Source organism: Felis catus, chromosome C2, assembly GCF_018350175.1.
Source record: "Felis catus isolate Fca126 chromosome C2, F.catus_Fca126_mat1.0, whole genome shotgun sequence".
In the NCBI taxonomy this organism is placed as follows: Eukaryota; Metazoa; Chordata; class Mammalia; order Carnivora; family Felidae; genus Felis; species Felis catus.
This window is the reverse complement of record NC_058376.1, coordinates 143236262-143255965: the sequence shown is the minus strand read 5'-3', so window position 1 is coordinate 143255965 and position 19704 is coordinate 143236262. Positions and strand designations below refer to the sequence as shown.

The window sequence follows — 19704 nt, the reverse complement described above, 5'->3', positions numbered from 1 at the left end:
CTTCTTCCTTTCATCTGTCTATCCGTCATTTCGCTGAATACTGGAAATCAGATATAAGTGCCAAAGAAGTTATTTTTTTAAACTCATGGTTGCCTATTTCCAAAAAGAATTTGAGCCATTTTAGAATAAAAGTGAATATCACCTATGGTAATATGGAATGAGTATATAAAAGATCGGAAACCATGTACAGAAAGATAATTATTAGGGGTTACATAAATTCTATAATTGGATGCTCCCTCAGTCATTCTTTCTGATGGTCCAAGCAAAAAGACAGACATGATTGTTTTCCTTGTTTGGTTTTGTCTTGTTTTGTTTTAGCCTGCCATTTCTTCAGGTGAGGTAAATGTTTCCCTAGAAGATAGTTGGAAGAAATTTAATCCATGGATATAACGGTCATTCAGTTTTATAAGGGAGCATGGACTGCATAACTATTTCATACCTCCTTCCTTAGATTTTTTGTTAGGTGCCCAAGGGTACTTGATTCCCTTGGGTCTGTGGAGAAATGAGGTGTTATCCAGCAGTGTACTCAGTCGTTCATACTCAGCAGGTATTCTGTGTCACTTTGTACCAGACTCGTTTTGTGTCGGTGTATTCTGCTTGGATATCCAATCAAAACTTTTCCAGACAAACAATCACTAGCTGTTCCTCATTAGCTATTATCTTTCTGGCCACTGTCTTTTGATAATCATTGGTTAGGTTTTGTTCATTCCTTCCTTACCTCTTCTTAGAGCTTTGCTCCTACTTAATCTCTATCCTTTTTTTTTTTTTTTTTTTTTTTTTTAATCATTTCTTGAGTTCTGATTCTCTAAGCTGGACTATTTCCTTCTGTCTTTGATCTTAAAAGTTTTTAAGTTTAACTCTGTCATTTTGTATATTCCATGCAGCTAGAATTTAGCTTGATATTCTTTTTACTCTTAATTTTCACACCTTGTCAGCACTCGTGGCTGAGATTATTTTGATAAATGTAAAGACCTTACAATAATATTATTGTATCTTTTATATTTCTGCCTTTCATTCAGGTTGTTCCTCAAGTCAAAATCAAAGGGAAAGAAAGACAGTGTTCGGGTTATGTCATTTAACAGAAAAATGTTTGGGGGTCCTTCTTCAGTCTTATCTGGAGAAGGCAGCAAACCACAGTGTATTTTCATTTATGAGTTAGTCAATTAAATCTGTGTACATGGAATCACTGTATTTGATAGTAACTTGAAAATATAAAATAGATGTGTTCTGATCTTATATTTGTGAACCAAATTTGGGAAGAGAAAGTTTGTAAATGTGTTACATTTTGCAGAAAGTTATTTGATGCTTATCTATATTAGCAAAGATCACTTTTTTTAATGGATTTGTCAGTGAAATGTCACATGCTACAACTGTTTATTTATAAAGTAAAACTAATAAACTTAGTCGTAAAATGACCCATTTTAAGAAACTCCTCTTCACTTGTAAGAAAAACATTAATTTCAGTGGCAAACATATCCATTGAAAAAAAATCTAAGAATTTTTAATATTTGTCTTTCCAATCAAATTTACTGATACGAAAAGAAAGCAATAAAGTAACAAATAACAAGTCATTAGTATATAGTATTTATAGTCATCTCAAAAGGGTGATTATGGATGCTAAGTGTTGGCCGTGTTTAGAATGTAGTATGTATCCATTTCAAAATCATTTATTCTCATTCTTTGTTTTAAATAGCCCTGAAAAGCCTGTCAGTGTGAAAATAAATTTTGAAGATGAACCAACAAAGAAATACATGGATGCTGAAACTTCATTATAGAATTGAACCAAGAGGAACTATATATATAGCTATATAGCTATATATATATTTTATTATATGTATATATATAAAATGTGTGTATTTCATGTCACTATATATAACAATATTGTATGTCATGCTATTTAATGCGTGACTACTGAGTTTTTGAGGTAGTGTCTGAAGTTTGCTAGGAACACCATGGAGACTGTGTATATGATGAAATAGTCTCTTAGAAATGAGGTACATGGTTCTTAACTCTTCAAATATTTATTTTGTTGGAAAAACATTTTGTGTTCTGCGGTAGAAAGATGTGGGGAAATGCATTCAATCTGCTTTCCTTGAAATCTCTTTGTCCATCAGTGGTAATTCATACCAACCTTAAGTGACGTACTTTGTCCATATATTTATAATTTTTACTTGAGTTACTAAAAATTTTTGCATATTATTTCACTTCTGTTCGTTCTTTATGGGAAGAACAGGGAGTCTTTATGCCAGTGTTGTGGGACAAATGTAACATGTCACGGCTTCTCTGCATGTGTGTTTCATTTATGCAGATAATCTGTATGTTTCATAAGCAGTGGAGATTTCTTGGCTATAAAGGTGGAACAATAGAAATTTTCTAGCTAAGAACTATAGTTTTGACATTTATGTTTTTAAAATTTATTTTAAATCTTAAAACTCCACATTTAGGTTTATATTCCGATAGACAAGTAAAATTGCAGGTGATTTTATAATTTAACCTATAGCAGTCATAACTTTATGGATTTTAGAAGCTATAAAATGCAAATTTATAATAGTTAAACTTTGTTGCCTTTGTAGAAATATTTTCTGAATCCTAATGCTTTATCAGAGCCCAGAATGCCCACTCTGTTCTCTGCCTTTGCTGTCTTTTACTTAAAATGTGGTTTAGTTTATATCAGGTTCAGGTCCTTGATTATTTTTCTATTACAAGTAATATGAGGAAATAATCAGGAGTCAGAATTCTCTTAATGGGTTTATGATCAGTATTACTTTATTCTAAAGAATTACCTTTCATTTTCTTGTTTACGTTGTTATTCTTTCTGTTGTATAGATACTATTTAATAGATTGTTATGTGATTGCATTTTAAAATATTTTATTTATTTTAATTGATATACTTAAATATTATATAAACATTTGAAAAGATAACAAATACAGAGTAATTTAAATTGTTAATGTAAATAGTTGGTGCTCACTTGCATTTATGGTTTATTATCTGAAAGCAGTTGACAGATTTTACATCTTTGATATAAAGCACTGCCATATTTGTATTTTAAAAGGAATTTAGACATTTTATGTATAGCTCAGATTGATGGCATTCTTTCTAGTTTGTGTTAGTATTGTTGTTTTTGCTTTTCTGAGCTGCCTTTTTAACTTCTAGCACATCTTTTTAGCCATCTTTTATATACTCTTAGCTCTACATGAAATAAATAAATGTTGTTCTTGTTAAGCCTGTAGGACTGGATGAATGGGGTTGTGAAACTGATTTGGCAAGAGGATAATTTACAAAAACCAAATGAGTATTGAGAAGCCACAGAGAGAAATAGCAAAATTGTGACATGAATATTAAGATGAAAATTTTAATGAAATTCCAGTGCTCCCTTTAATCATTTGTAATTAAGGTACAAAAGTATGAAAAGTTGATCTTATAGAGGATCATGAGGAATGCCAAAAGCTGATATTTTAGCAATTCTGAAGTGTTTTTCATCCATTCTAAACTACTTACTAATAACTCAGATGTCATTTCCCATCTGAGACCATATTGTCAGATTCTAGTTAAAATAAGGGATTTGACTTCTGCTTCACATGGGAATTTGGAAATGTAGCTACGTTTCTTTAGAAAACACAGCCGGCATCATTTGGTACTGCCTGCCGAAGAGTTTTAGACTCTGTTGGCAATCGATAATTGAGTTATTACCCATGGTGCTTGTTATTCTTCGTGAGCTTGCACTGAAATGATTCCTGTTTATCCACAGCAGCATAATCATTTCCAAAGACCCCAGTATTTGCTGCTACATTTTGTAAACTCCCCTGATGGACCTGAACAAGGGGGATTTCCTCACATCATTTCTTTGTGTCTGGACACCATAGGGTTCACAAATGTTCTTATTTTACAGGAAGGGGTTTTAAATTTTAAACTGAAAACTACCTGGCATCATAGTGTTTCTGTAATTTTATTTAATTATGTATAGTGATAGTCCAGTGCCAGAAAAACCATGACTTGCAAAATACGTTGCACTCAAAATGTTTTTGCTATGTTTCTAATTGTCAATGGTTTCTGCTTTCTTTTGACTACTTGACTTACAAAATGATCTGATATGACTACTCCATTGAAGAGCAAAGGTAACTCGTGTTTATTAAGTAATTAACTGCTTGTTTTACGTGGTTATGATATTTTTCCACTGTTTTTGAAAAATAGCGATCGTGGATAGTGTTCATTGCAAGACAAGTGAAAAATATAATTTACTACATATATTGATTTTTAAATGTTGCCTTAAATAGGTGTAAATGAGCAGTAGTAATTGCAATGTACTGATTTACCTCAAGGTGCAAAATAATTAAACCTGTACATATTCCATTTACAAAATAAGTTAATATAAACAGCCCTGCACTTTCTTAGATGCCTTGGTTTCCAGGATGGAACTTAGTGCTACTGAATATCCTGGCTACAGAGCCACCTCAGGATTCTCTTCTCTCCACCCTGTTTTATTTATTTATAGATGTCTGTTTACAGAGACTATAATAAATCCTGATGTTGACCATCTGAAATTTACTTTCTTTTGAATGCTATTTCACTCTAAAATAGCAGCTTTTGAGAAAACAGTGAGCTAACTTCCTTATGATAAAAGGATGATTCTGTATGTTCTCTAATAATATTAGGTATGTTGAAGTGAAGCATACAAACTTTCTAATGGGTGTGTGTGTGTGTGTGTGTGTGTGTGTATGTGTGTGTGTGTGCACGCACGCAAATGATGTTAAAAATCTTAAATCTCTTAAGTTGTTGAAAAAAGCTGTGGCGTATCAATGTTCACATTTGCCAAGTCTTTGTAAAACATGTAGGACAAAATTTATGTGCTAATGCATGTGTTTATAAAGCAGATTTCTTTACCATTCAGAAAGATTAACTTTTGCTTTCTCCATCCAAACAGCATTTCTGTTTCTTCCTCGTACTTTATGTATGTATATAATAGCTTTCCAAGTTTTTCCTTTCACAAAGACAGGTTCCAAATTCCTGTAAAACGTAAAATGGTGTCTGAAACTGAGGTATTACACCGGAGCTTGCTGTCTTTCGAGGATCATATCACGGACATCAGTTCTGTAAATGCGCTCAACAGTTTGGACATGTGAATCCCGTTTTAAAGTGCTCAGATTTTGGATGTGTAAGCCATTGATATAACGTTGTGATTCAAACATGATTAAATCAAATAACTTAATGTTCTGAATTTTATTTATGTAGATTACATCATTGTTATCATACACAGTACAGATATGTGAAGTGTCTTTTGGTTTAGTCCAACAATTATTTATGTTTTAGAAAGTAAGCTTAAAGATTGTAAGGACATTGAAAATTTAAAATAGTGTTCAGAATTCAAAATTTGACAATGTTAATGTAAAGTCGGGTTTTTTTTCCTATCATATCAAAAAGTAATATAAGTATCAATAATAGGAAAACATATAGTTGGAAATGGAATCATCTACAGATCATTTTTAAACTTTAATTTAATTAGCACATACCGACTTCTACAGTTGACTTGTAGCAATTGTTAAACCCCAGTGGTTTTTTTAATCAGATTTTTGTGCATTGATTTTTGTGTTGTGGCTTTTCTTTTGTTGCTTTAATATTAAAAGTTTGGGGTGTTTTGTTTGTTTTGTAGGGGAGTTATCTTCTAATGTTTACTATGTTTAAATAAATAGAAATTGAATTTTATTGTTCATTTATATAATATTTGATAGCTTGGTATAATTTCACAGTACAGTTCTAATTTTTATGACTTTTATAATTACAATGATAATATTTTCTTTTGTAATAAAATCCAAGGTAAATCAAACATTTAAAACGTAGAACTGGGTATTTTTCATTTATATGAAGTACAAGTCTCTACCAAGTCTATAATGTGAATGATCCTGCCTTTCAAATTTGTTTCATAATTGTTAGAAGAAAACTATTTTTTAGAGATGTTATTGAAGTTGAAAGAGCAATAAAAGTCTACTGAATTAGTTGTTGGATATTGTCTTTGTACTTTGTTTATTAGAATTGCTGCGTAGCTTCTTCATGTGGAGGGATGGGGGTGAAGGAAAAATAGGTGATTTCTGTTTCCTGCTTCCTAATATTCATATATTTCAGTAAGGAGACAGAAAAGAAGATGAAACGAAATATTATGTGTTTCACAACAGCTTTTTGCTATTAAGAAATATTAAAATTAAATCCCTTTAAGAATAGACTGGTTCATTATTTAAGACACATCTGCTTAGAATTTTGCAATATGATGTGGAATTAACACACGTCACATTTCATGATGTGCAGTGAGTGTGTAAATTCTGAACTCTCTCAGACTGAAGACTTGGAGGTTTTTGTTTATTTTTAATGGCTAATTATGATTTAAAAAATTTTTTTACTTAAAATTTTTGAAAAAATTATTTCAGAGAGGGCATGAGTGGTGGGGGTGGGGAGAGGGAGAAAGAGAGGGGGAGAGAGAGAGAGTGCGCACATCTTAAGCAGGCTCCATGCTCAGCGCATGAGCATTTTGGGGGCGCCTGGGTGGCTAAGTCCATTAAGCATCCGACTCTTGGTTTTGGCTCAGGTCATGATCTCACGGTTCATGAGGTCGAGCCCTTCATTCGGCTCTGTGCTGTCAGCACAGCTTGGAATTCTCTCTCTCCATCTCTGCCCCTCCCCTGCTCGCTCTCTCTCAAAACAAACTTAATTTTTTTTTTTTTAAATATTAAGTTTTGGGAGATGTAGTCACTGCACTAATTGACTCATTGGTCATTTTGAGCAATATTAACATGAGATTGAATAGGTCTTATATTTGAAGAAATATGGAGCGTCACTGTGGATAAAATTGGGCTCTGGATTCAAACTGTATAGGTACTACTGCACAGAACTGTGTAGAATCATGTAGGTTCTACCCTGCCTGCGTCACTTAGCCAGCTGTGCCAGTAACCAGCCGGGCAGCTTAAGAAACTTACATCTCCATTTCACACTTCTAAACTAGAATGAAAAATAATGACTACCAGACGATGTGGTGGAATAGTGAAATAGTGTGTGTAAGAGGAGCACTGAATATTTTTCATTTTTTAAAGCTTGATAATGGGAATCATCTTTTGAAAGCTTTAATGACATTGGTTTTTGTTTTTGTTTTTGATTTTTCCCCAAGAAGCTTCAGACCTTCACAAAAGGTGAAGAGACGTGCCTATGCTAGGTGAGCGGCACAGATATCTTGAATGCCAGGTCCCTTTTATTTTCACAACACCCTATTCTCATTGCCTGAAGTGTGCAGTGCACTCGAGTAGCCAAGAATGTGTCCCCGCCGTATGCAAAGCATGTAGTGTTGATCCTTTCAAACTAACCTACCCTTTGCTTTGGGAGAGAATTGGTTTTCGTCCATAGCACTTCTTGAAACTAAGATGAAGCAGCTCTTTTCCCATTTTACTTGACCCATTTTACTTCAAATGCAAAAGGTTGGGCACGCCAAGTCCAGGAAAATCCACCGAGTTGAGGAAGCCTGTCCCCAGGCTAGTAGCTCTCGGTCCCGGTGACTGGCTGCTCTCTCCAGCTTGCAGCCTTGGGGCTAGAACCTGCGCGTTCCATGGTTGCTACGGTAACCCTGGGGCAGGTGTCACCCGTCGCCATGGCGCTCGGTACGCCGCGCACGGCTGTTCCTGATTGGCCGAGGCGCACCGGCGCAGCGGAAGAAGAGGTGTCGGCATTGGCTCAGCCGGCGCCGGTTGGTGGCCTAAAGCGGGATTTGATTGTGCCAACGGTGCGGCCGGCGGTGCAGTCCCCCGGGTGGAGGGGACCGGCGGTGGGCGGGGCGGGCCACCCCCCGATCCGGAGCCGCCGGTGGCAGCAGCAGGGACGATGAGGAAGAGGACTTAGAAATTGGCCTACAGGAGGGACGCTCCCTCAGGCGCGGTGAGTGGGGCGGGAGCGGGCGTTCCTCTGCGCCGGCGCGCGGTTTGAGGCAGGGTCTCCAAGGAGAGGCCCGCAGGTCCTTGAGGAGCAGCCCCGAAGCCTCCGGGCGTCAAGCTCCACTCGCCTTGGGCTCGGGGCCGAGAGAGCGGGCTGTCGCGGGTAGGCGAGCCTCCGAGAGCCCGTCTCCTAGCAGGTGGGTTGGTGTCGGGCGGGGGGATGGCGGGCAAGTGCATCAACGGTGTTGGATGGCCCGTCCAGCTCCAGGAAGGAGTTATTTTGGTTACGTGGCGCCCGAGTGTGTGTCTTGCGATCTTTCCCGATACGCCTGCCGCCTCATTCATGAAAGGCTTATATGGGTGCCGCTTTTCCGCCTTCCCCTTCTGTGATGCTGCTTTGCCCCTCTGCTTTTCTACGCCGCGTGGGGCGAGCCTGTCCGCTTCCATGCCTTCAGGCCTCACATGCCTGCCCCCCTTCATCTCCAGCCCTGGGCTGCTCCATTAAGGCCCAGACCCCCAAATCCAGCTGCCAGTTAACTCCACACGTGTGTAACCCTAAAAGCCACCTCCCTCCACTCCCACCAGCCTGCCTCACCCTTGGATTCCCTATCTTGGGCAGCCCTATCCGTTCAATTACCAAAATCCCATTCTGGGCAGTATCTTTGACATCACCTCTTCTTTCGCATTTCCATCAATGATCAAGTCTGTACCCTTTTTAAAAAAACACTTATTGGGGCGCCTGGGTGGCGCAGTCGGTTAAGCGTCCGACTTCAGCCAGGTCACGATCTCGCGGTCCGGGAGTTCGAGCCCCGCGTCGGGCTCTGGGCTGATGGCTCAGAGCCTGGAGCGTGTTTCCGATTCTGTGTCTCCCTCTCTCTCTGCCCCTCCCCCGTTCATGCTCTGTCTCTCTCTGTCCCAAAAATAAAAATAAACGCTGAAAAAAAAATTTAAAAAAAAAAACACATTTATTTATTTATTTATTTATTTATTTATTTATTTATTTATTTAGAGAGTGAGTGGGCGGGGGGGGGGGGGTTGTGGGCAGAGAGAGAGGAGCGAGAATCCCAAGCAGACTCCACACTCAGCACAGAGTCTGATGCGGGGCTCTATCTCACGAACCAGGAAATCATGATCTGAGCTGAAATCCGGAGTCCGAGGCCCAATCCTCTGAACCACCCAGGCGCCCCAAGGGTGTATCTTCTAAATAGCTGCCAAACCAATTCCCACATCACCATCAACATGCTCACTGTATTCTCACCAGTCCCTTGGTTAAGTTCAGCAGCGGTCCCATCTTTCCCGCTTCCAGCCTGGCCCTATCTAATCCGTTTTCCCCATGAGTGTTAGAGTGACCTTTCTAAATAACGTGAGGCCAGCTCGCTTCCTGCAAAGACCCTCCATTATCCTACGGCAGCCTCTTTAGTCAGGCCTTCCATCAGCCATTCTGTCTTGTCCGTTCCCAGAACACACCATGTTCTCTCCCATGTGTGGCAATTGCACCTCTTGTTCACACTGCTCACGGTGGACTCCATCCAATTTTTGCAGCCTCCCCAACCCCGTTCTCACTTGCTCCCCAATCTTTCTCTGTGTGTTGCCTCGTTACTTTTCTGCTCCCTTCTCTAGACCCTCTCTGCGAGGCCAGGGGCTCTGCCTGTCTTACTCAGCACTGTTGTCTCTCTCTCAGCCCCATGCACAGAGTGGGGGCTCAACAAAGACTGGGTAAGTGAATGAATCCCTAAAATGAGAAGGCACCGTTCTTCGTGACATCCCTATGAAAAGTCAGAAATGATTTCTGGCCAATGAAGCTTTTGTGTACCAAATACGAAAGTTGAGCTGATAGGTTTTACTTAGATTTTAAGACCCTTGGTGATTGGAAACTGTTTCAACTCACAGTCTTTCATAATCATTAGGATGGTCGCTATTATTGTATGGTGTATGTTTCAAATGGGAAATAGGGACTACAGCATAGGTTGTAAGAGATAAGCTTTGGAGTCAGAGATACAAGGAATTGAATCCAGGCTTCAGCATTTTAGTTCAGTGGCCCACAGCAAATTACTTAACCTCTTACAAGCTTCTTCTTCTTCTTCTTTTTTTTTTTAAAGTTTGTGTAAAAATAAATATTTTTGAGAGAAAGAGACAGAGAAAGAGAGAACAGGGGAGGGGCAGAGAGAGAGGGGGAGACACAGAATGTGAAGCAGGGTCCAGGCTCCGAGCTGTCATCACAGAGCCCGATGCGGAGCTCAAATTCACAACCTGTGAGATTGTGACCTGAGTCGAAATCAAGAGTGAGATGCTTTTTTTTTTTTTTTTAATGTTTCTTTATTTTTGAAAGAGAGAGAGAGAGAGAAAGAGAGAGAGAGCGCGCGCGCATGAGTGGGGGAGGAACAGAGAGAGAGGGAGACACAGAACCTGAAGCAGGTCCCAGGCTCTGAGCTGTCAGCACCAGCACAGAGCCTGATGCAGGGCTTGAACTTGTGAACTGTGAGATCATAACCTGAGCTGAAGTTGGACACTTCACTGACTGAGCTACCCAGGCACCCCAAGAGTTGGATGCTTAATGGAACTCAGCCACCCAGGGGCCCCAGTCAGCTTCTTTATCTGTACAGTGGGCTGATAATAGCACATATTTCATAGGATTGTCTTAAAGATTAAATGTGCATACTTCCTATCAAGTGCACAGTGCCTTATACTTAGTAAATTTTCACATATTTACAAAATTGAAATATTTACATGGATGTTTGCAGCAGCTTTATTCACAATTGCCAATATTTGCATTTTAGTGGGTAAATGGATAAACCATGATACAACCAGACAATGGAATATTATCCAGCACTAAAAAGGAATGAACTATGAAGCCTTGAAAAATCATGGAGGAACTTTAAGTGGAGGAACACTTTATTACTAAGTAAAAGAAGCTAATCTGAAAAGGCTACATGTTGTATGATTTCCACAATATGACATTCTGGAAAAGGCAGAATTTTGGAGACAGTAAAAAAGATCAGTGGTTGCCAGGGCTTGGGGGTTGGGGAGAAATGAATAGACAGAACAGAGGATTTTTAGGGCAGTGAAAAGACTATATGATATTAGACTGATGGATACATGTCATTATATATTTGTCCAAACCCATAGTATGTACAACACGAAGAGTGAACCCTAAGGTAAACTGTGGACTTTGGGTGATCATCATGTACCAATGTAGTTCATTCTTGGTATAAAAATTGTTCTGTTTTTTTTTAATGTTTGTTTATTTTTGAGAGAGAGATAAAATGAATAAACATCTCTCTCTTCTCCTCCCCCACTTGTGCTCTGTCTCTCTCAAAAATAAACATTAAAATATATATATATTTAAGTCATCTTTATTTTATTTTTTATTTTTTAAAATTTTTAACGTTTTTATTTATTTTTGAGAGAGAGACAGAGAGAGAGCACGCGAGCATGAGCGGGGGAGGGGCAAAGAGAGAGAGGGAGACACAGAATCCAAAGCAGGCAGCAGGTTCTGAGCCATCAGCACAGAGCCCAACGTGGGCCTCAAACTCATAAATTGGTATAAAATGTACCATTCAGGGGGTGTCTGGATGGCTCAGTCTAGCTCAGGTCATGATCTCACCGTTCAGTCCATGAGTTCAAGCCCTACGTCGGGCTCTGTGCTGACAGCTCAGAGCCTGACGCCTGTTTCAGATTCTGTGTCTCCTTCTCTCTCTGCCCCTACCCTGCTCATGCTCTGTCTCTCTCTGTCTCAAAAATAAATAAATATTTAAAAAATTTTAAAAATGTACCATTGTGGTGAGTGATATTGTTAATATGAGAGGCGATGCAGGTGTGGGGGCAGGAAGTATATGAGAAATCTCTGTACCTTCCTCTCAGATTTGTTGTAAACCTAAAACTGCCCTAAAAATGTCTTAACAAAGAAGAAAACATAACACACTGAAGGTAAGAATAGTGAAATTTCCACAGCCAGCCCACAGAAGTTATAAATCAATCTTTTAATTCATTCAAGTGCAATTTCTAGGACATCCTCCTACTTGGTCACAAACTTTTGTGTATTGTCAACAGCTCCGTTACAGGTAAGACACTCATTCATTCAATGAACAGTCACCATCTGAGGTGTCCAGGGTGTCATGTCAGATAAGGGTGGGTCGAAAGAAACTAACCAGTCAAGTCTTGAGTAGGTGAAAAAGGGCCTGGAATGTTACTCTGACTTTCAGAGCCAGTCCATTTTTGAGACTAAAGTCAGAGTGACCTGAGTTGAGCACTTGGACAGGGAGAGGAGCTAGAAGGTCATTCAAACAGTTAATGAACGTTTGTTGAGCATCTGGGAATTGCGCAGTGACACTGTTCCTTTAGAATTTATGTTCTCGGGGGTAGTAGAGCAGGGCCCGTAGGGCACAGACTCTGGAGTCAGATTGCCTGGGTTCAAATCCCAGCTCCCTCACTGCTGGATATGGGACCTCTGGCAAGTCACTTCACCTTTGCATCTCAGTCTCCTGTCAAATGGCGTTGTTTTATTACACGAATCAGTACCGGCAGATTTCTTAGAACTGTGGCACGTCCGTAGGAAGTACCATGTAAATGTAGCTATTTGTATTTCATTCTACTTGGGAGAGAGAGAGACAAGTAAAGAGGTAAAAATAAAGTAGGGTAAGGGGATAGAAAGTGTCAGCCCGGGGACAGGCTTGGATTTGCAAACGGGTCTCACATTTTTGAGAGACTTGGTCTTCCAGAGGAAAATGAGCTTTAAAGACACTCATGAATCTGGCTGACATGTCTGATGATTGAAGAAACGATGAAAATGAGCGCTGAAGAAAGTAGATGGTTTCTCATAATTACTCATACTTACCTAGAGGTAAGGCTTACGCTCATCTCAGCCAAAATTTCTATAGTCATAATAAAGGTCATACACTCAAGTCGATCGATTTAGCATCAACTCAGAACGTATTAAATCTTACATTGGGGATAATTATAACTGACCCTCAGCAAAGTCAAAGTGACAAAATGACAATTAACTGGCTCATATCTGGAAAAGAAAATTAAAAAAAAAAAACCCTTGTATGAAAATTAAAATAACAACTAGAGGAAGAATGGATAAAGCACAGCAGCCATAATATTGTCCCTGGGCTGTCAGGAAACACACAGTATTCAGTGTATTTTTCATGAAGGACAGGGAATTGTTAATTTCAGGGACGTGTGTACGAAGTAATGTTGTTTTATTACAGTGGTAAACATTTCTCTAGAAAATTCACTTAGGCATTGGGGCGCCTGGGTGGCGCAGTCGGTTAAGCATCCGACTTCAGCCATGTCACGATCTCGCGGTCCGTGAGTTCGAGCCCCGCGTCGGGCTCTGGGCTGATGGCTCAGAGCCTGGAGCCTGTTTCGGATTCTGTGTCTCCCTCTCTCTCTGCCCCTCCCCCGTTCATGCTCTGTCTCTCTCTGTCCCAAAAATAAATAAACGTTGAAAAAAAAAATTAAAAAAAAAAGAAAAAAGAAAATTCACTTAGGCAGATAGAGCGCTGGATAAATGCCACCAATAAATGAGAGTTAGTACAGCATTAGATTCACAGGGAAGGCTCTCCCTGGCTATAAATTCCTATTCTGCCACTTACCAGCTGTGTAACATGGACACATTCCTTAACCTCTGTGGGTCTCAGTAACGTCATCCGTGAAAGGGGACAATAGTGGTAGCTGCCCTCCAGGTTTGTTAGGAGACTTGGATTAGTTAACATTACGGAAAGCACTTAGAATAGCACTGGCACGGGCTAAGCACCATGTAAACATTTGCTCTTGTCATCATTGTTTTATTACATATGAGATCTTGGCCAAGTTACTTCTCAGTGCCTCAGTTTCTCCATCTGTAAGTTGGAGATTCAACAACACTACCTACCACTTAGGATCATTTCTTAAAATATGTATATTTTTAAATGTTTATTTATTTTTGAGAGAGAGAGTGAGAGACACAGAATCCGAAGCAGACTCCAGGCCCCATACGGTCAGTGCAGAGCCGGATGTGGGATTCAAACTCATGAACCCGAGATCATGACCAGAGCCGAAGTCAGACGCTTGACTGACTGAGCCACCCAGGTGCCCCAGGATTGTTTTGAAGATTAAATGAATTGAATACATCAAAGTACTTATTATGATAGTAAACCTTGAATAATATTAGGTTTAAAAAATTAAAATCAAGACTACTTGTGACTTTGAAAATAAAGCTTTTTTTTTTTTCTCATTTTGTGTCTACTATTCGTCATCAATGAATCAAAGCCAGTGAATATAGACAAATGATTTAAAATTAGTATGACAGGGGGTGCCTGGGTGGCTCAGTCGGTTAAGGGTCCGACTTCCACTCGGGTCATGATCTCACAGTACGTGAGTTCGAGCCCCAAGTTGGGCTCCATGCTGACAGCTCAGACCCTGGAGCCTGCTTCAGATTCTGTGCCTCCCTCTCTCTCTGCCCCTCTCCTGCTTGTTCTCTCTCTCTCTCTCTCTCTCTCTCTCTCAAAAATAAACATTACAAAAAAAATAAAAAAAAATAAAATTAGTACAACAGGCTCTTCAAATTGAAGTAATAGTAATATTACCCACGATAGTATTTATAAACAGCTATCATAATAACAATTACTTATATTTCTACAGCTATTGACAGTGTTAAAGGGGTTTTGCTTTATTTCATTTAGTTACAACTACCACTTTATAATGGGGATATTGTTGTTTCTGTTTCATGGTAAAGGAGGAAGCTCATAATTAGAGAGGCCCAGGGACTTCCGGGGCCATGCCACAGGCGCATGGAAACCAGGTCTCGTCCACCACCATTGCCCCTTTTGACTACGTCTCAGAGGTGCAGCCAAAGGAATTCACACTCTCAAACCTGTGAAGTCTCCTCAGTGGAGACCACAGAGTGATATAGTGTGCACGTATACGCTACACTAGACGTAAATGTGAATACTCGTCTTTTCTTCAGGAAATTTTATTGTCCTGTTCACGTATACTTGAGGTAGCCCATGTTTGACATGAGTATCTTATCTGCTTTGTGGCTTCCTTGTGTTTATGATGCGATTTTTGTCAAACCAACGTTCTGTAACAACTGGATCTGGTCAGCTGGGGCAAACTTATTGTTTGCTGATAATTTTTTTCCCATTACCTTTATTCTCTATGTTTCAACAATGACACACCAGTTATACTTGGAGCTGCGCAATCATGTTTCACTTGGGACTTTTTCATTCATTCATTCACTCATTCATTCCTTCATCAATCATCCATTGAATACTTCTTTTCTTATAAACCAGCAGTGCTGGATGCTGGGGATGAGCAAATCCCTATCCCTCTCTCTGACTAGTTTAGTGTAACTAGAGGAGACAGACATGTGTATTTATTGAATTATTGCCTGAATCTACCCTTTCATTAAGAACTGCAAGGCGGTGCCTGGTGAAGCTGTGTCCCCATCAAGGAGGTCAATGAAAAGTACCTTAAAGAATGGACACTTGAGTTGAGACATGGCAGATAAGGCTTCCAGGCCTTCACATAGCAATCTGCTACTTGGGTCCAGGAGTAGAGATCCTGGGGTGTCCAGGAGAATCAGGTCTGGAGCAGGGTTTCAGAGACCAGGTATGAGTGGAGCTGGCTAGCGGGGGCAGAGGCATCATCTCTTGGAACACCTTGTTGGCCTTGTTAATTTTTGTGGTTACCCCCAGAGAGATGGGAGGCACACAAAGGCTTAATTGGTCAGAGCTGCACCATATGAAGGGTGCTTTGGTTGCTGTGTGGAGATCAGGTTTTGTGTTGTTGGGTAGAGAGAATAAATGGAAGTGGAGGGACCGTTTAGGAATGGATCGCTGTAGTTCAGGCGAGTGATGAGGTAGACTAGGGTGTTGGCTCTGAGGGTGGAAGGAAGTGAATAGATCGGGACCATATTAGAAATAGCAGAAAAATAGGATGTAGTGGCCAAACGACTGAGGGGGTGAGGAAGAGGAAAGTGCCATTTTTCTGAGGTGCACCCAAAGGGCCGTGCTCTGAGACTTTTTTGTGACTGTTTTGTTCCATGCGTTGGCTATAGACTTAGAGGCTGCCGCTCGTTCGTGTACCATCTTCCACCTCGGTCCACATTCCTCAGCCCCAGTTCGACTTCTACTCACTGTCTCCCCAAACCACTCCTAGGATTTTGCCTCCATCCCTTTATTCATTCACTCCCTTGGAAAGTTCTTCCCAAGCCCTACCCATTTTCCTGGGCCTTCTTCAAGTCCCCAGTTCATGAACCTTTCCATAACGTTTCAGCCCACAGTGATCTTTCTTTCTCCTGAATTCATTCAATTCATAGTCTCCTTTGGAAGTCAATTTCCCCTGCTTTTTGACATTTCTTGTGTTCTTATTTGATCCCATGTATTAGTCTGTACCATAAGAAACTATCCTGTTTTTGTTTGTTTTTTTAAGACCCGATATCAGTAGTTTTCTACTGCCTAAACTACATATTTGTGATTTCACACACACACTGAGGTGTGGATAGGTTGTTTTTGCAGTGCCCAGTGATGTCGTATGCACAGTCAGAGCATGAGAGATAATAAAATGCACTTAAAATAGGGTGTTACTGGATGAAATTTAATTCTATTTCATGGCTTAAAAGTACCTATAGTTTCTTGCAGTGCTGCCTAGTGTTAGGAACATGGATGTGTTAACTCAGTGTTCTCTTTACCCTGAAAAGGTCCAGGGGGTTGGGCTGAATCCATATTGACTTATTACCACCGTGACTCATTTATTATCGTGACTTGTTACCATGATGGCTGACTTAGGGGGTAAGACATTTTTGACCATGTCTCATTCAGTGCAGTAGCTTCAGGGCTTGGCATAGATGAGGGGATCAATAATCACCTTTTGAAGGAATGAGTGAATATCATTGTCCCCTTTCTCACACAGAAACAGAGAATAGAATGTAATCTTGCTATGTTTGGGGTCAGTAAGAAAAGAGAAGTTTGGTGTGCTACTTAAGTTACTTTCATTGACTGGTTAATAAAAATGTTCCCTTCATATCATCTGGACCTTTTTTGCCTTTTCAATACCACCACTTAACATATGGGCCTCAGATTTCATTTAACACAGGTGCACGATAAGCTATGTCTTGAGCAGGTTTGGGTAAGCAGCCACATGAGGCGTGAACAGACATACCACAGGCATCATTAGGCAGTGGTAGTGGAGGGGGTCCATAAAAGCTATATTCCTATCTGCAGATGTTTCCCTTTAGCAAGAATGGTGTGAGTTTGGGACTAAAGCTTGGAAAAAGAAAATGATAACGGTACCTGTGGCCACATATTCTAGTTGATTTTGGGAGCATCACCAACTTAGGCTAAGTTGGACTTAGCACAGTCCAACTTAGGTCAGTATTGGCCAGAGGAAAATGAAGGCAGAGTCTTAAAAAAGAGACTAACACACAGCAGATGGTCAATAAATATTTGTGGGAATGAGTGGGAGACGGCTAGAATACAATTGGAATTTTCTTATTCTTTGTACCTCCAAGTGCTTGTTTAAATAGAAAACAGAAAATTGTTTAAAGTATAAACTCTCTGCACAAGGAAGGTGTCAATTCTACTGACTCAGGAGCAAGGCCATGATAATACCTGCCCTTGGCTGGCGACATACTCCTGCCAAAGGAGGTTCTGTAGCAACTGTGTCTTTGTTTTCCTCCATATGATAATATTAAAATACACCGCCTACCTATTTCACATGAGTGAGCAAGGAGGAATGAATAGATGTTTGCAAGCACCCCAGGGTCCAGGAGGTGAAGTTATGCAAGCATCAGTTGTTATTAGATCACCCTTTGCCCTCGGCTCAGGGCCAATGTCAACAAGTCATCCCCTTCCCATCTACCCGGAGCTTGCCATTAGGATTTAGGCCCTGTAGGTAAACTGGGCTGTGTTCTACTTTTAAAGGTGCTCTGTGGCCTTGGACACCTTTTTCCTCTCTGGGCCTCAGTTTCCTCATGTATTAAACAAGGTGCACTGAATCACGATCTTCAACTGATGACCGGTCTGTTTTATTTGTCCTGTGCAGGAGTATTGTTTTGCTTCATTTTTAATGTGAGTTTGAATCCCTTTAAGGGAGGGTGTACGCTTTCTCAGTTCTGACTGAGGCCCTATGTATGATCTCCTCTATACCTGCCATTCACTTACATTCTGTTCCAGGGCCTGGAAGGTGTCAGAAACCCCCACACTAGATGTTCTTTAAGGTTTTTCATATGACTGTTTCTGTTCTGCTAACTCCACACGTGTTTCCCATTGAAGAACAATAACAATGTGATATAACGGATAAAATCAAGACTATGGTTTAGAGAAGCAGACTCTTTTTCAGCTGTAACAGGTATAAGCAAGTCACATTTCTTATAGGAGTTCCTTGACTTTTTGATCACTTTACTTTCAAAAAGAGAGAGAGAGAGAGAGAGAGAGAGAGAGAGAGTGTGTGTGTGTGTTTTATTTTCCAGTCATTTGACCAATTTAACATGACACTTTCTGTACAGAATAGTTTTTTAAAACACAACCAATTTGGAAAGACCAAGCACTATAGCTCTGTGAGATTAAGGGCTATTATTCTTTGTAAAAAGAAAACACTTTCTCTATTCTCACAGCACTTTTAATGAGCTAAACTGCTCAAGTGGCCGATGCAGTTTGTTTATTTTGAAATAATTTTAGATTTACATAAAAGCTGCAAAATTAGTACAGTGAGTTCCCTTACACCCCTCCCTCAGCCTCCCTCAGTGTTAGCCTCTTGCATCACCGTGGCATGATCAAGATTAAGAAATTAACACCCAACGAATTCATTTTAACACAGTTTTATTATTTCTGGTTAAAATTCTTTACATAAATTGTATCTTATTTTAACCACTTTGTTTTCAAAGAGCCACTATTAAAGGAATATTGAGAAAAAAAAATGCCACAGTAAAGGACTTAGAGAAATGATGTCTCTTTTTCACTGCCACTAGTTACGGGGCAGAAAGTTTTCTCAGTTTCTTTAATGTCTACTTGAGCACAGACAGAACTGCAATTTGTAATCTGATACGGAGGTTAACTGTCATTCATCAAAGGAAATAAGGACTCCCTTGTGTTGGTACAAGGAAGTTATAAGTTCCTTTTGTGGTAAGCATTATAACAATTTATTTTAGTGCTTTTTCAAAATAATAAACCTGATGTAGCCCAAGTGGTAATTAACTGGAGTCATGTTAAACTCTCTTACTGTTATTACTTTCCAAGTGCTGTTTTTATCTTAACCATTAGTAAATGTAGTAAATAAAGTGTGGTATTTCCAAAGATGCAGCCTAAGTGATTAATAAGAAAAAAGGTTTTAGTGGGATTTGGAGCTATTTTCCATAATGAATCAAATGACTTTTCTGTTTTATCTTTAGTAAAGATGAGGCCATTTAAGGATCTTCTGAACAGTTAAGTCAACTGTGGAATAAAAAAGAATTTCCGGGTAGAGAATCTGAAAACCATATCACAAATACCCACCACATTATTTAGTCAGTGGGTTTATATTGTACAGTTTAGATTAATTACAGTCAGTCAGGTGATTTTACCATAGCCCGGATTTCTTTCTCTGTTATATGTGTTTACCCTGCAATTACCAAGAGATCACGAGCAAATGAGGTGTGTTTCTCTGGGGACTTCTTTTAGCATTAACCCACATTTCAAACGACAATAGAAGATAGGAATTACTTTTGAGAGTCTCTTTGAAATGGATTAAAAAATTCAACAGTGAGTCAGTACTGTGATTATGTCTGTACTTGACTAGGACTGTAAACATCAAACTCATTTGGCGATCCTGTGAGGCATG

General features: G+C 39.7%; 2 protein-coding genes across 37 annotated transcripts in view; both read left to right on the top strand.

Moving 5' to 3' along the window:
• The window catches only part of SLC4A7 (solute carrier family 4 member 7), a 111154-nt gene extending 105154 nt beyond the window's left edge, over positions 1-6000 (top strand). For all 21 annotated transcript variants that reach the window (XM_045037717.1, XM_045037719.1, XM_045037714.1 and 18 more), the window contains one exon: positions 1694-6000. In XM_045037717.1, coding sequence (XP_044893652.1) covers positions 1694-1775 — 82 coding nt within the window. In that variant the 3' untranslated portion in view covers positions 1776-6000. The remainder of the gene's footprint in view (positions 1-1693) is intronic.
• Positions 6001-6815: 815 nt separating this feature from the next.
• NEK10 (NIMA related kinase 10) overlaps positions 6816-19704 on the top strand; it is a 230936-nt gene continuing 218047 nt past the window's right edge. For 4 of the 16 annotated variants that reach the window (XM_019810801.3, XM_045037707.1, XM_003992179.6 and 1 more), the window contains exon 1: positions 6822-7909. The gene's annotated coding sequence lies outside the window, so the exon portion shown is untranslated. Of the gene's footprint in view, positions 7910-7964; positions 8103-19704 lie in introns of those variants that run through there. The other 12 variants (XM_019810799.3, XM_011286268.4, XM_045037712.1 and 9 more) reach the window with 9 other exon arrangements.